The 16,532-nt window shown below is 42.9% G+C and overlaps 1 protein-coding gene across 1 annotated transcript in view; it reads right to left on the bottom strand.

Annotated features, from left to right (window-relative positions):
• The window catches only part of PTH2R (parathyroid hormone 2 receptor), a 1,143,807-nt gene that overhangs the window by 97,651 nt on the left and 1,029,624 nt on the right, over positions 1-16,532 (bottom strand). The window contains exon 11 of the mRNA XM_078683683.1: positions 268-406. Within this exon, the coding sequence (XP_078539809.1) occupies positions 268-406 (139 nt within the window). The remainder of the gene's footprint in view (positions 1-267; positions 407-16,532) is intronic.

Genomic DNA, 16,532 nt, shown 5'->3' on the forward strand with positions numbered 1-16,532 from the left:
AAAGGGAGGAATGCTTGAGGCATAAAAAACATGTTTATTTGCAAATCATGCGTTTTTCTCACAGGATGTGTTTCTTTACATTACGCATTATTCCTTTTAAAACAAAAAGTTTATTAAATAATACAACTAGGTTAGGTGTCTATAGTTTGTAAACAATAGGCAAATTGTTTTTAAAGTAAATACATATCTTCTTGTAATAGTACTTTATAGTTGAATTTTGATACGATCAAAGTTCAGAAAGGAAACCAAAGTAATAAACTGATGTACCTGAAAGGAATTGAAGAAGAGCTCAAAGTGCATCCTTATCTGCCATCCTAAACCAGTAAGTGTGTGTGGCAGGCACACAAACACAATATAATGTACACCAAACACCAGAATCAGAACCAATGTTGATTTGGCCAGTTTCCTACAACCAAACAGAAAATATAATAATCATATCACATATGAACATAAAAAAGTGTACTTTCAAAATGTATTGTGAATCATATGCATTTGTATTAATTGACATGCCATTTCAAAAATGTATAATTTACTCACACAATCGGTTACATCTATGCTCCCTGTTATGAGTATTCTTGTTGCGTTCAAGAATCCGATTCAACTAGCTATAGGCTTCCTACAGAAGCACTTGCATTTAGTGCAGGACTGTGATAACCATGGTCACACATATATGAAATATATAATACATCGGGTTTTTAAGTGGGGTGGGAGGGGTAGAAGCCCCACTCAAGAAACAGCAACAATCCTAGTCAGGATGAACCACAAAAATGACTAAATCAATCTGTGCTTAACTCTCTTACAGCTTGCCATAAAAGTAGTCAGACTTAACTAAGAGGCGTTGTTTTAGGTATATATGCAGCACTCAAACAGTAAAAAAGTCAAAAGACAATGCAAGTAAAATCCAAATATTAAAAATAAAGTACTATTTAATAAATAAAATGAGATGAAATGGCAAAAATCCAATCAGTAGAACCAGAGAAATGTATTTTCAAAGCTTTAGGTGAATGTAGCACTAAAAGAAAAAAAAAGCACCACTCGCAGTCATCTGGTCCTGCTAGACTGGGGGAAAGTCACAAGTTCAGGCTGACTGTGATGAATCACAGGCTGGATACAAGGAACAGGTTAATTCCACTGAACAAGTTAACTTCTCAAAGTCTGGCTTGAAAAGTTCAGTTCATGGTGGAGAAGGTCACGAGAAGCAGATAGGGCATTGTGCATGGTGGTCACTTTAGTGAAAAGATTCAAATAAATGTTGCAGGTGAACATTGCTGGAGCTTCACTTCGGAAGTCACCATGGGCTGTCTTTGCTTTTGTAAATATTGCAGGTCTCATGTAGCCAGTCGTTGCTATTGTGCAAATTGCAGATCTCACATTGTCGGTCATGGCTGGCGGAAGCACAAGGAGACTGATTCCCTGGAGCTTTGCATTCTTGGTTATAACAGACAGCAGTCTGTAGGCACAAACAGACATATTTGCAGTCATGAAAAGCCCAAAACGTCAGTATATCCCCATTTCTTTAAGAGGAGAGCCCTCTGATATCTGCCAAGAAACCAGGACCTGGCGAGGCATCTCTTGGGGATCATATACTCAATCTAAGAGAGGTCAGCAGTGCTCATGCAGGTCCATTTGCAGCAGATGAGTCAGGCAGGAAGGCTTCTAGAGCTTGTTGTGTCCATGAATCTCAGAACAGATCATCAGCCAACTGAATCTTGGAGTCGTTTTGGTAGTACTGGGTTCGAGGAGATGATCGTCTCTCCTTCAAGATGCAAGGCAGACCTCAAGCAGCAGGGTAGTCTTTTTAAGAACAAGTCAGGCCTCAAGCAGAAGAACAGTCATCTGGCAACAGCAGGGCAGTCCTCTAAGAACAAGGCAGGTCTCAAGCAGCAGGACAGTCTTGTGAGTACAAGGGAGTCCTTCTGTAGTATTCTGCAGGTCCAGGAGTGTAATGTAGAGTTCGCCTCAGGGTCCAATATTTACACCTGGTATAAGCCTTTGAAGCAGGAGAAATTCCTAGACTTCCTTTCACTTACAGAACTTTTCTACCTTCCCCTGCCCAGGCTTCAGGATGTCTAGGATTGACAAAAGACTGGTGTCAAGTTCTTTTTGAGTGTGCTGGAAACAGTTATATGAAGTTTAAGATGAGCAGGTCACAGCTCTGCCCCCCATCCTGGCAGGGTGGCCCACCGTGCCAACACATAGTTCACTTTGGTCTCTCTGTCTTGGAGGAATGCTCAAAAGCCAATTACACCTAATCATGTGACACACTACAGACTTCTGTACCTATTCCCAATCAAATGTTAGCACTTATGACATGTAATAAGATGAAACAATCATATCCAATGAGAGAGATAGGCCTTACAGAAGTGAAAATGCATTTCACTGCGAGGACATGTAAAACTTAAAAGTACATGTCCAACTTTTCAAATATACCACACCCTGAGATAAAGGATCATTTTGAAATGGTGGTTTAAAACTGCACTGCAGGCTGAAGTAGCAGGCCTGAGATATGTTATAAAAGGCTACATTAGTGGGTGGCACAATGAATACTGTAGAGTCAGTAGTACCATTTATTTTATAAGTCCTTAGTACATGTAGTGCCCCTTCACTAGAGACTTACAAGTAACTTAAATGTGCCAATTGGGTGTAAGGCATTTTTCAAATGTTTTGGTTTAGCCTAGCATTGCAGCGCATGTGCTGCCCGCTTTGCGCGGCATGCAGTATTCAGTATAGCGTGGCAGCTTTGTGGATGCTCTGCCCAATCTCCAGCCAACTTTTTCACTGGCGTAGGTCCTAAATGCTGCTTTCTGATTGGTTTTATGCTGCTTTCCGATTGGTTGTTCCCTCCTCATGATGGCCATGTCGTCATTTGTATCCTTCTATGGCTACTGGCCCCTTTACTTCAAACACTATTTTCTTCTCTTGCCCCCCTCCAGCAGTCCATGACTTCTCGCCCATCCCCCCAGCCCGCACTCCGGTTTGTGCCTTATTGTCCGCCCAGAATTAAAAAAAAAGCAATGGACCGCACACCGCTAGCCCCTAAGCACTCTGGTATGTGCAGTGCCTGAAGTTCGAAGAATCACTGAAAGTTCGTAAGTGGTTCACCTAGCGGTGTGCGGTCTATTGCTGTTTTTTCTACATTAGGGCTCCCTTGAGCCTCCCAAGCTGACGAGCTTCTGGACGACGCACCTGCGTGCTGGGCAACGAGGCCCATGACGGTTACGAGGCGGCCTTCTCTACCACCCCTATTGACTTTCTCTACTGATGAGGGAAGATATCCCGAAACCCGGGCCATGTCCCGGGTCTAGAGCTCGGGGGAATAACAAGTATCTACTTGCACCTACATAGGTGAACCACTTACGAACTTTCAGTGATTCTTCGAACTTCAGGCACTGCACATACCAGAGTGCTTAGGGGCGACATGGAGGAGGGGCTAGCGGTGTGCGGTCCATTGCTGTTTTTTCTACTTGTAGTTGAATGCTCAAATGAGAAGGCCTGTCAGTAGAAAGGATGCATGTCGGTCGTGAACATTCGCCATCAGCGCGGCCATCTTTAAGTGCAAGCTTTTCTTATAAGACGGTACTAATAGGACCCTGCCATAATTATTTGAAGCGTGTGTAGGCGCATCTGTTTGTCAATATATTCTTGAAGAGAAATACCCATCAGTATATTTCGGCGAAAAATATACAATTTACAATCTCGGGAACCAAGATGTACTCAGGGGAACAAAAAAAGCTAATATTGAGTAAATGACATCTTTGTTACTCCTTCATTAAAGTGATTCGACAGTACCGTTCCATTAGATAGTTGCTGTTTGTGCTTTTAGTGAGGATTATTATCATGACATGTTTGTTCTTTTGAAAAGCGACGACTTGCTTTAAACATGTATGAATATCAGACGTCGGGGTAGGCTTTTTCACTCAGTTCGTAATCTATTGAGTCCGTTTTCCACATCACTGACGGGGACTTTATTAACAAAGAAAATAAATACAAACATGTTAATCAAGCCAGGTAATATTATGGTTGCACATGTGACAGTTTGAAGAAATCAAAAAACGTTTAATCTTATGGTTATTATGCCAAACGTTTGTCTCATATTAAGCACAAACCCCTTCAGTTTTTAGAGTTCCAGGTTGACACGGCTGTCCCCTAAGCCTAGGTGGCTATACCGTCACTGGACAGCGCTGTCAGCACCAGGGTGTGTCCTGGAATGTAGTAGGTGAGTAGTAGGCTGGTGCGTGCACAGCACTAGTCTTTACAGAGACAGCTGGTGCTGGGTTACGCGCACGCATTCCCGCTTCTAACCCAGTCCCATCGCCTGGCCAGGAGGAGCAGGCGATGGGAGTCCCGCAGTGGAGCTTCTGCGACCTGTGCCCCCAGCACACAGCTGTGTAGAGGGGTGAGTACAACTCTACAGTTGCAGATGGAGGACGGGGATTGGGTTGCGACCCAGAGGAGGAGATTAAAAGATGCAGGTGAGCAGTCAGACCCACCCTTCACCCCCAGGGGACCTAGGACTTGACGCGCTTCACCGCCCGCCGTTGTCAGAAAAGAGAAAACAAACAATGACCATGGTCCATAATCTCTCTTGTGTCCCTGACAAGAAGAACAACACTAAGCTTCCCCGTGCAGAACTCAAATAGCCCTATCTTGTGTACGCACCTCAAATACATTACCTTCTTGCAGCGCGTGCCTGCCACTTTTGCCCACGCTCTGTCCAGCCCTCAGACCCTGCCCCTAGCCGAGCCCTTTCACTCTGTGCCCATCACCTGTTCCGTTACCAATCCTGTCTTCTGTCCCATCCCTACCAAGCCCCCTCGCCCTTTCTAGCTCACTGCACATTTCCCCGAGCAAACTAATTTGACCTTGTGTTATGATGTACATTTGTTTACATTTCTGTAGTTCTGTAGTTGTTATTCTTATAGCTGCTGCTACAAGTAGCAGTTACAAAACATTCTGTATGTATGTATATGTACGTGAACGGCATAACTAGTGCTTTAAATGGGCCGGTACTGTCCGGTACGGAGTACCAGCACTTTTTGATTTTGAGAGGGATAGTACCGGCGCTTCTCAAGCGTGACGTAATACTTTTAATTGGAGAGTACCGGCACTTCTTAGAAACAAGCAGGTACTGTACTATAGAGTACCTGCACTTCTATTTTCCCACTTCAAGCACTGGGCATAACGAGCACATGAATAAGTAATGTATGTAATGTTATCTATCATCTGTCATTCTCTGCTAGCTGTGTACTTGCCCTAAGAACACGCGTCTATTTGTCGTTACTGAACTCGCTGTAATCACGTGATATAACACATCGTAGCATTAGTATCATAATATTATTACTTTTGGCAACATTTACAGTAGTTTGAAACTCGCATTCCAAAGAGTTTTACCGTAGTACAGAGTGTTATGGAGAGCTTAGTAGCACAAGAGGCAGGGGCTTAAAGCAAGTGCGGCCATTAGATCTGCAATTATTCAAATGACAGGGACACTGGAGGTTTGGATCGGGGCAGTAAGCATGCTGTTTACATAATAAAACATCAGCATTGTTTTGGGAATTGAACTACAGATTGTACCTCCACATTTATCCTCAGTTAACTTTTTTGTATTGTTCATATGGTTGTTCACCCCTTCTGTAGCCTAACCTATGTCTTACTAACGATGAATTCATGGCAGTTGTAACCTCTTCCCATAGTAGCGGCTAACTCGTAAAAATTCCATTATTGGCATGTGGGACCCTCACTTGTCTCACCACCGGAATTGCTGATCTATCTTCCAGTCTTCATGTGAATGTGGTTTGTTGAGTTTCATCTTTTTTTTTTTTATGTTCAATAAGTTTTATTGGTTGTTTCAGCAGTAACAAACAATGAGTAAATCCAGTAGTACAAATATGTTCAGAAATCCACAATTTACAAGTGCTACACGGTATGTTTCAACAATAGTCAATGACAATTCAAGAGTACAGTAACCAATATCTCGCTGGAGGCAGCAGAGCATGCATCGCATAATCAGTAAACATTCAGTAACAGATATTATATACCGCTAGTATTAAGGAAAAGGGTACCTAAGGTGGCTTTTGTGTCGTGAAGTAGTTATCAAGGGTTAACCACAGTTTTCTCGTGGGCGGGCGCCACGGTGTCTGTTGAAGTGCGATATTATCTGCACCGCGTAAGCTGATTATCCAATTTAACCACCCTGCAAAGTTGGCCTTGTTGGTATCTTTCCAGTTATTAAGGACAGTCTTGATCGCCGCAGTGAGGAGGAGATCAAGTAAGGCCTTATCGTCTGCTTCAAGGGAAGGGTCCTGGGTGAATCCAAAAACTAAGTAGGGGAGCTCTTTGGTTGGTGTGATATGGAATAGTTTTGATATAAACTCGAATATCTTCTCCCAAAAATGTGTTACACAGTCACATTCTAGGATAATGTGAGGTAAGTCTCCCTCCGCACGTTTGCAGTTCCAGCAGAAGGCGTCTGAGGTAATGTTGTGTGCAAATAATCGCGCCGGGGTCCAGAAGGCGTTGTGTAGGAGCCAATATTTTGTCTGAGAAAGTGTGGGGCTGATTTTGTGTCTCATACAGGATACCCATGTATTGGTCCAATCTACTTCTGTGATTGGCCTGGACGCAAGGTTGTCCCAGAATTGCGTGATTGGAGCAATGAGGCTAGATTGTTGGGGGCGACTTAGTCTATAGAGGTGGGAAACCTGGTGTCCAAGCCTGTTAATTTTGGCTAGGTATGATGGAAGGGAGGGTGGTGTTCGGGAGAGTTTGGCTTTGGACAGTGCTGTTTTTACGTTTAGGAAGTTATAAAATTCAATTGGTTCGAGGTCGTATTTGGTTTGTAGGTCTCTGAATGGAATAGAGTATGACCCCGCAAATAGTTGATATGGGAACAGTATGCCTTTTTTGATCCTTGAAGCTATGTGTAGGGGTTTACCTTTGTACAAAATGTTGCGGTTGTTCCATAAGGATTCCCAACGTGAGCCCCGAATGCTGTTTTCAAGGGTCCTGTCAAACTTCAGAAGAGCAGATTTGGTGTTATGGAAGATTGATTTAGAGTGGGGTAGCTTGTTTAGGTTAGAAGAGAGAGCCGCGCTAGGGGCAATACCCCCTAGAATCTCGTTTTCGATTTCTAGCCATACTGGAGTATAGTCAGACGATGGTGAGAGCCAGTGGGCTCCTTGTTTGGCTAGGAAGGCAGTTTCATATCTTTTGAAATCTGGTAAGTTTACCCCCCCAGCGGTTTTATCTAAGCGGAGCTTTTTTATGCTGATTCTAGCCTTTTTCCCCTTCCAAAGGAAGTTTGAAATACTCATGTCTAGTTTGTGGTAGAAGTCAGGTGTAAGAGTTAGAGGGAGCATAGATATGAGGTAGTTAACTAGTGGTGATATCATCATTTTGATGGTCTCCACTCTTCCCCACCAAGTAATGAAGCGAGGGGACCAACCATCTAAGTGGGTCTTGATTTTGTTTAAGGTTAACTTTTCATTCCGTTGGAGAGTCTCCACAAGGGAGTCACCGAATTCAATACCAAGGTATTTCACAAATTCTGTTTGCCAGCAAAGCCCTGAATTTCCCAATACCTCTTTGGGGGTTAAAATATTGAGTGGCTTGACCTCCGACTTATCCCGATTGAGTTTGTATCCCGAGTGTGTGGAGTATCTGTCAATGGTATTCATTAGTGCAGGGATGGAGGTGTCTGGTGATTCTGTCATAATCAGGATATCGTCCGCATAGGCGGCCAGTTTGACGCACGTATCTCCAAATTTCACTCCCTTGATGTATTCGTTGTTTTTTATATTAGTTATGAGGGGTTCCATTGCTAAGAGGAAGAGCGAAGGGGAAAGGGGGCACCCCTGCCTCGTCCCTTGCTCTAGAGAAAAAGGGTCCGATATTGAACCGTTTATAGCAATGCGTGCGGATGGTGAAAGATATAGGGCCATTACCAAATCAGTGAATGTTTCCCCAAGATTAAAGACGGACATACAGCTCTTAAGGAAAAGCCAGGATACTCTGTCGAACGCCTTCTCTGCGTCAAGAGTAATAGCCACTGCGGGGCCTGCGAGTAGTCTGGCTTTTTCAATGACGTGGCAGAGTATTCTAGTATTATCGTTAGACATGCGTTGTTTCATGAAGCCTACTTGTGATGTACTAATCAACTTTGGTAGTTGCGAGTTTAGTCGTGTGGCGAGAATCTTTGCGTATATCTTGCAGTCTAAGTTGATTAGGGATATTGGCCTGTAATTTTTGGTCAACAGTGGGTCTTTGCCTTCTTTAGGGATGACTATAATGGTAGCTTGACTCATTGATGTGGTTATACCTTTTGTTACGCTAAAGGACTTAAATAGCTTTAAAAGAGTCGGGCTCAGAGAGTTCGTGAGTTCATTGTAGAAGCTGGCTGAGAAGCCATCAGGGCCTGGTGCCTTGTTGCATTTAGGGGTTTTAATGGACGCTGAAACCTCTTGTAGGGTGAGTGGGGAATTCAGTGTGGCTTTGTCAGTGTCGTTGAGTTTAGGGAGACCTAATGAGTTTAGGTACCTGTTACATTCTTCCGAATCAAAGGTCAGGTTATTTTTATACAGGTCTTGATAGAATGACTTAAAGGTATGGAGAATTAGGTCCTGTTTGGTTTGGATGACATTGCTACTATCTTTAACTGAAGTGATGTTGAATTGTTTTTTTTAATGTTTTTATGTTTTAGATATGACGCTAAGATCTTTCCAGCTCTGTTACCTTCAGAACTTATTGACCCAGACCCCCGCTCTTCTACTGAGAATCGAGTTGTATTCGTATTTTAGCTTAGTGAGCTCGTTTAAAATCAGAGAGTTTTGGAGATCAGCTATATGAGCGGTTTCTAGTTTTTTAATGTTATCTTCCAGAGTGGTCAATTCTTTGTTTAATTTTTTGTTAGCATGAGCACGAATTCCTATGATAACACCCCTCAGGGTGGCCTTAAGTGCCTCCCATACAGTCGCAATGTTCGATTCCTGGGTGTCATTTAGGTTGAGGTAGTCTAGGATGGCAGTCTCTAGCTTTTGCTTGTTTTCTGGTTCAGAAAATATTTCGTCGTTGAACCTCCATCTTTTAGGGGGGAGAATGGATCTGGAACCCACTAGTTTGGTCTGAACGCTTGAGTGGTCTGAGATCAACTTGGGGGCAATATTGGTTTCCTCTATGAGGTGTGTAAAGGGGCTATTGATGAGAATATAATCTATCCTTGAGTAGGAATTGTGAGGAGGTGAGTAAAAGGTGTAATCGCGGCCGTCAGGGTGTTGGAGTCTCCACGAGTCGTGTAAGTTGAATCTGGAACATATGCGGTGTAAGCTAGTATGCGAGCGGGTTGGGTGGTAGGAGCAGTTAGAGTGACGGTCGGTTATAGGGTCTAGGGGCAGGTTAAAGTCACCTCCTACAATCAGTAATTCTCCCTGAGGTACACAATCTAAGGTCGGGGCCAATGAGTCCCAGAATTCTGGATCGTCCGTATTGGGACCGTATATGTTCATTACATGGATATGATCTTCGTTTCTCTGAAGGTGGGCCATGATGAAGCGGCCATCATCATCATGAGTGTGCGATACTACAGTGATGTTGGATTTCTTAGCTATTAGTGTGAGCACACCTCGCTTTTTGCTAACTGCCGGAGAGCAAAGAATGTGTGAGATCCAATGTTGACTTATGAATTCAGCGTCATCTTTTGATAGTTTAGTCTCCTGTAAGAGGAGGATGTCACCCTTGGATTTTGTCAGGTACTCCAGAACTTTTCTCCTCTTGACCGGGTGATTGAGACCTTTAACGTTGAATGAAACAATATTAAGGCCCTCCGTGATAGAGGAGTTGCGGGTCATTGGTTATTAGTTTTTCGCTCTTGTTCTGGTGATACAGCGGCGAAAATTAAACCATAGGATATTAAGTTGATATTGAGTTTGAGTGGTCGAATCGTTTCGCTGGTTAGGTTCTGTCTCATGTGAACTTCTACTACAATGGTTTCTATAAGATTACCGTGTCTTGAATTCGTGTTTAGTGTGCTACTGTGTTCTAATACAAGGAATAGGTTGATAGGGTGGAAAGATAGAGCGCCCTGAGTGCCTTTCGGGGATCCCATTAAAACATCTGGTAATGGTACCTCTTCAGACAGATAGATGAGAGAAAGCATCAACCATAAACATTTAAAAACATGCTGAAACATTCCAGATTTTTTTACCCCTAATTCCCCCCTTCCCTCCCTCCCCTCCCCTTCCTCCCTCCAACCTTCCCTTCCCAGCCCTCCCCCCACCCCGTTCAAAGGAACTTAGGAACTGCGACGGCATTTCCGTTCATCTGCAACGCAGGGATGGATTATGATGGTAAGTGTAACAGGGGATAACACCTAACTCTTAATGCGATGTTTTAAACAACGTACAGGATCAGCAGGACATAATAAGCTATAATAAGCTACATACAGTATACAGTAAGATTGTGAAACAGTGATCCTGAGGGGGGTTATATAACTACACTATGCAGTGTACCTTATGAACGTATCGATTAGAAGTAGAAGTTAAAAGTTAAAAGGGTGCAAAACCACGATCGAACAGCCATTTATAACGTATAGGTCTAGCATTTGTAAGACATGCGTACTCAAAAACAATGCAACAAGATAACCAGATGAAATCTGTAGATGAAATCTGTAGATAATGACTTTCATCTTTAATAATAAGTCATCATTCAACCATAGCTCTTTTAAACGCCATGTAGTATTTTGTGTGGAATGCTGGGATTAAAAGATAGTCTGATCGTACAGCTTGTGAGTTTTTAAATGTTTATTTCCTATTGCGATCCTCCTTCTCTGTTAGTGTTACCAGATACTGTTGGTCCAGTTATTAACCTTTTGAGGCGACCTCTAATTTGACATTTAACCTTCTCTCCACAGTATAGGGAAAAGGCAGTTGTAAACGGCAGAGCACATGACCAGTTGAGCCAGTGTTGGAGCTCAGGGTAGGGTCATGAAGCATCGTGTGAGTTAGCAAAGTTTAAGAAAAAACCATGACACAAACATTCACCCTGAAAAATTATCCAGAACATTACAGGCATTCCAGCGGCAAGGAATTTTCTCCACATAACATACTAAAATCGCAGTTAAAGCCAGAGAGTTACCGATTTCCAGAATCTACAAGCAGCCACGACAAGCATTTGCAATGCAACAGGTCTCGCATTTACGCAAGTTTGAGCTGTTGGCATTGTAAATGACAATGCCTTTTATTCATGTTTTCGTTTTTGAAACATAAATAAAACGCATTGTCATTTACAATGCCAATAGCTTAATCTTGCGTAAATGCGAGACCTATTGCATTGCATATGCTTGTTAAAGGAGATAGCACTAGCATGTTCGCACTGAGTAGCAGTGGTAAAGATCACAGAGTCCTAAAAGCCAATGAAAAAAGGCTCAGAAAACAGGAAGGGTTAAGGCAAAATGTTTGACCGTGCCCCTGCAGAGAGGGCCACGTATAAAAATATACATGAAAAGATGCAATTTATAATAGCCCTTTTTCACAGTAAACATTCAGCACAGTTTGTACAGCTGTATATGATACAGGAGAGGAGCATATTAATGGACGCCTGTTCAAGAGAAAGTTTGTCCAGGACCCCCAGAACTTGCCATTATCAGTTTTCATTTTGAGTCTTCACTCTCTCTAATTGATCAGTCAGGCTGGACACTCCAACGTGAAATCGCAAGCTTGAAGTCTGAGATTGCCGCGACACTGCATTAACCAATGCTAAGAAAGCTTTAGAACATTTGGCCAAAACTCTGAAGGAGTTTGAAACAAACATTCAATGCAAGAAGTCAGAGAAACTCTCTAAAGATATCAGGTACTACGAAAAGAAGAATACCTATCCATACCTAAACGAGGATTATTATAAGCAGGATAACCAGGGCGGCTTCACAGGTGGAGGGAGAGGCGGTTACCATGGGTGTAGAAACTACACAACATTTTCTGATTCCTCGTACAGTACAGACAGTGACAACGAACAAGGGGGCCCATTCACCAGCCACGGATACCAAGGCGACTGGAATCAACCCCAAGGCATTTTTCCTTTTTTAGGGGAAGGTCAATGGAGACCACAGAGAGGCAGATAGGGCAACTGGCAAAGAGGCACCCCTCGAGGACAACATCCATCCAACCCCAAGTGGGAGAGGGGACGAGACAGGGCTCAGAAACAAGTACATTTCCCGCCAGAGAGCCATGGGGAAATAGCCACCTGCAGGAAAGTCTACAGATGGTAGAGAATCGGTCAAACCCTGTGGTCAACATCACCTCCTACATCTTGAAGGATGACAAGATAAACATTCTTAGCAAGGGACTATCTTTCGTGCCGACTGCCCACCCCAATCACTTTACTATCATGACTGAACTTATGAAGATTTTTCGTAAAATTAGACTCAGATATTTCTTCAGGAACAGTCCACCGTCCTCAACCACATCCAACATGGGACTCAGACCACCTTCAACCTTCGTCCCACCATCAAGCTCTATGACCAACCAAATTCTGGCAAATGAATATACTGTACTGAAAGTTGTATCCAAGACCCTTGAAGCATATAAATACACCAGACTCAATGTGACTAAAGAAGAAAAGGCAGCACTGATGGCACTCAAGAATAACAAAGATATTGTAATTAAGCCAGCGGATAAGGGGGGAGCAGTTGTGGTACAGGATGCAGAGACATACAAATTGGAGATCTTCAACCAGCTCGGGGATGGAATAAACTACCGGAAATTATGCACTGACCCTTCTAAAGATCTGGCTTTGGAGATCCTGAACCTGACAAAGGAAGGCAAAGAAAAAGGTTTTTGGAGTGAGCATGAATTCCGTTATCTGAATCAGCATGACCCTCAGCTATCTACAATATATACCCTGCCCAAAATTCATAAGAGCATTCAGGAACCACCAGGTAGACCGATCGTGTCTGGATGTGGCTCGGTCCTGGAACCGTTGTGTAACTACATAGATATATTTCTGAAACCGATTGCCAGAACAACGGAAACATAACTACGGGAAACACTCCAGACCACCAACTGGACAGCCACCCATTCGACAATGAGAATCACCTATTAGTTACTTGTGACATCGTGTCACTATGCACGAGTATCCCGCAGACAAAGGCTCTTGAAGCTATTCGACAGGTGCTGGATAGACGCCCTGCACTCATGGCAGTACCCACAGAGTTCATTATTGCTCTCCTGAACATCGCCATGATGAAAAACTTCTTAATTTTTCAACTTTGTTTTTACCTGCAGACTAAGGGCGTCACGATGGGGGCAGCCTTCGCGCCGGATCTAGCAATAATCTTCATGGATGATTTTGAGCAGAAGCATGTTCTCAACGGGACCAACCCCTACTACAATCACGTTACATGGTGGCAACGCTACATTGACGATGTGCTGATGCTCTGGACAGGCTCAAAAGCAGAATTGGATTCCTTTCATATTTGGCTTAATCAGCAGAGCCAAGATATACAATTCACAGTACAGTCTAGTAACCACCAAGTGGACATCATTGATATCACCATCTTTGAAGAAAATAACCAACTCTCTACGATCCTGTACCGGAAACCAGCAGAGCACAATTCACTGTTATGCTGCAATAGGCACTATCCCCGTGGCCTAAGGGACAACTTGCCGGTGGGCCAATTTCTGCGGATACGCAGAAATTGTACCAAGAGGGAAGACTATTTTAAGGAATCTGAGGATCTGAGTGCAAGACTTCTAGAGAGGGGTTACCCGAGACGACTTATCAAAAAAGCTTAGAAGAGGGCTTGGTACAGTCCCTGTGAAGCACTTCTGAAGGTGCAGGACAAAAATGATGAGAGACTCGAGAGAATGATCTGTGTAACCACTTATTGTACACAGAGTAATACCATCCGCAAAATTGTGAATAAACATTGGGGCCTGGTTGCTGATGATGTTGAACAACAGTCTCCGCCGATGCATTCTTTCAAAATGGCCAAGAGTATCAGGGACCATGTGATCAGCTCATTTTTGGATAGTCCTGAATCATCCACATTACAAATGCTGTGGAATCTACCAGCGACATTAGGTCATTTTAAATGTGGAGGATGCAAGGCTTTTGAAATGACAATACAAACCAAGCAATTCACATATAAACAACACAAAATGGATCTCAAGTCATTCACCAATTACAATACTAACAACGTAATCTAATGCATCACATGACCCTGTGGCTGATATATGTTGGACAAATACAGCAAAAGATCAAAGGACGAATCCTGCAACACTACAGCAGAATAAGGTGTGAGGTCCAGGGAGCACCATTAGTTGACCACTTCAGAACAGTCACTCATAAACCAGAGGACTTGAAATGGGTTGTCCTTGAAAAGGTGTCCTTGGGTCCAAGAGGAGGGAACATAGGTTCCATTCTAAATATCAAGGAAAGCAAAGGGATGAGCCGTTTTGATTCAATCCTTAATGGGCTTAATGAACACAATGCTAGTTACGCCCAGTTAGCTTGTCTTTGATAGTACAATGAGTTTGAAGCAGATACTAGGCTGTATTTGTAGCTACAAGTATATCACTGTTTTAATGTACTGTTGTCCCTTTACAGGTGAACATCGTCTACAATATCATGATCATTTTCAATCTGTATATATTCAAAATGCCATTATGTCACCAAATAACGTATGTGGAGGCATATTTTTACCCTCCAATATGTATTTTGACTGCCTCCATAATTGAATGAGGGAACTACTATTATGCCCTCTGAGACTGTACACTCACTCTGTGCGACATAGTGAATAATGTCTACAATACCATGACATCTGTCTATCTGTACATGTTCAAACTGCCATTATGTTATCCTATAACGTATGTGGAAGCATACTTCACCCTCCAATGTGGACTGCACTATTAGTATATTGAGTACCTCCCATTAGTGAATGAGGTACAACTATGATACCCTTTGAGACTTTGCACTTACTCTGTGTAATATGGTATGTCTTTTAACTTGTATATAATTTCTAAATAACTATAGTGTTGGAGTCTATTGTTAGCCACACGAGCATTCGATCCTCCAATAATTGTTATTTGTAACCGTATGGCTTGGTACCTTATGTGGCCAAACCTTTTAGATGCATTGAAAAACATCAAACCATTTATGGCAGGCCGCTATTTTTGATGTGTTGGCTTAATCTAAGTGAGTTACTTTGTAATTTGCAGTTCTCCCAAGCGCTCAATATGATAAGTGCACCTCAATTGTTCCCAAATGATCCTAATATAGTGTTTTTTCAGTTGCCTTTGACAACCGGGGCGCGGTGATGCAGTGCCCTGTCAGCATCTAGCGGCTTCAGGGACACGCGCAGGACATGCACGCATACTTTAGCGGTTCCCCGGCTCGCCATCACTCTTCGAGATTCACTCCAGAGGCAGGACAGTTTCGTTCCGCGGTAAGCGATTGTGACTCCTTCTCTGTCCTTCCCTGTAGTACGATGCTTACTACTTAATCGCGTTACGTTCTGATTACTCAAAGGATGCCTTTATTGATCCATACAGATTGAGGCACGGGCTGTCCTAGTTCTGTATGGGATAGAGGTTTTATTCTTCCAATGTTCTCTCTATTTTTCAGAACAACACATTTAATGCACATACCTGCTGAGAGGTATTTATCTATTTTTATCCATTGTTGTGTGTCTGGTGGCGTGTGTTTTGGTTGATCTAGTGCGCTGACTGGCCAATTAATCTTGGGTATATTTTGTCGAATGGCTACCTTTGACTAGGCAAAATGAAGGAAACCTTATGTTCCTCATTCTTTATGCGACTGACTAGGTTTGTAATAATATATACCCAGCGATAGGCATGGCCCGAGTTACTAATGTTTTGGTAATCAATTGAGTAATAGGCCTTCGATGCCTTTGTCTGACGTTGAGCGCCTTGAATATCCCAGCACCCACATTAATGCTCATCTACGATGAATCGGTCGAAGAGGAGGAAACACTGTCCCTCCCCGTTGCATATTTATGATGTATGTGTAAGATGATGATACCAGATTAGCTTGGTCATCGACTTCGATAATTATGGAATATGGCGTTCTTTTGACAGGCCACCCATGTATATAGATTACTTTGCAGGAGATATCTCGCTCTCTCCTCTCCAGGAGCCTACTGGCCCACCATTCCCTCTGATTCGGTGCCACAGTGTGGCGGCTTTTGGTAATTATTGGCAATTTCAATGCTTTTTCTTTAGTAGGTGCGTTTTGTTAGGTTATTTTTTTTCTTTGCCCTATGTGCCCTTTCTCACCCCCACCACACATCCCAGTCCTCAGGAATACCCCATACTAAGGTGGAACTCACTTACATCTAACAGGGGTCGAAACGTCAACCTTTACATCTTTACCTATCATGAACAGCAGAATTATTGTTACTGTGTTTCATTATATGGGCTAGGTCTACAATTGCTTTTCTATGTGGCTTAGTAATATGCTTCTGTGATGTCAACTATGCATTTTGTGACCACAATGAATCTCTGAAACTTTCCACTCAACCCCAA

This window comes from Lissotriton helveticus, chromosome 3_1, assembly GCF_964261635.1.
Source record: "Lissotriton helveticus chromosome 3_1, aLisHel1.1, whole genome shotgun sequence".
NCBI lineage: Eukaryota > Metazoa > Chordata > Amphibia > Caudata > Salamandridae > Lissotriton > Lissotriton helveticus.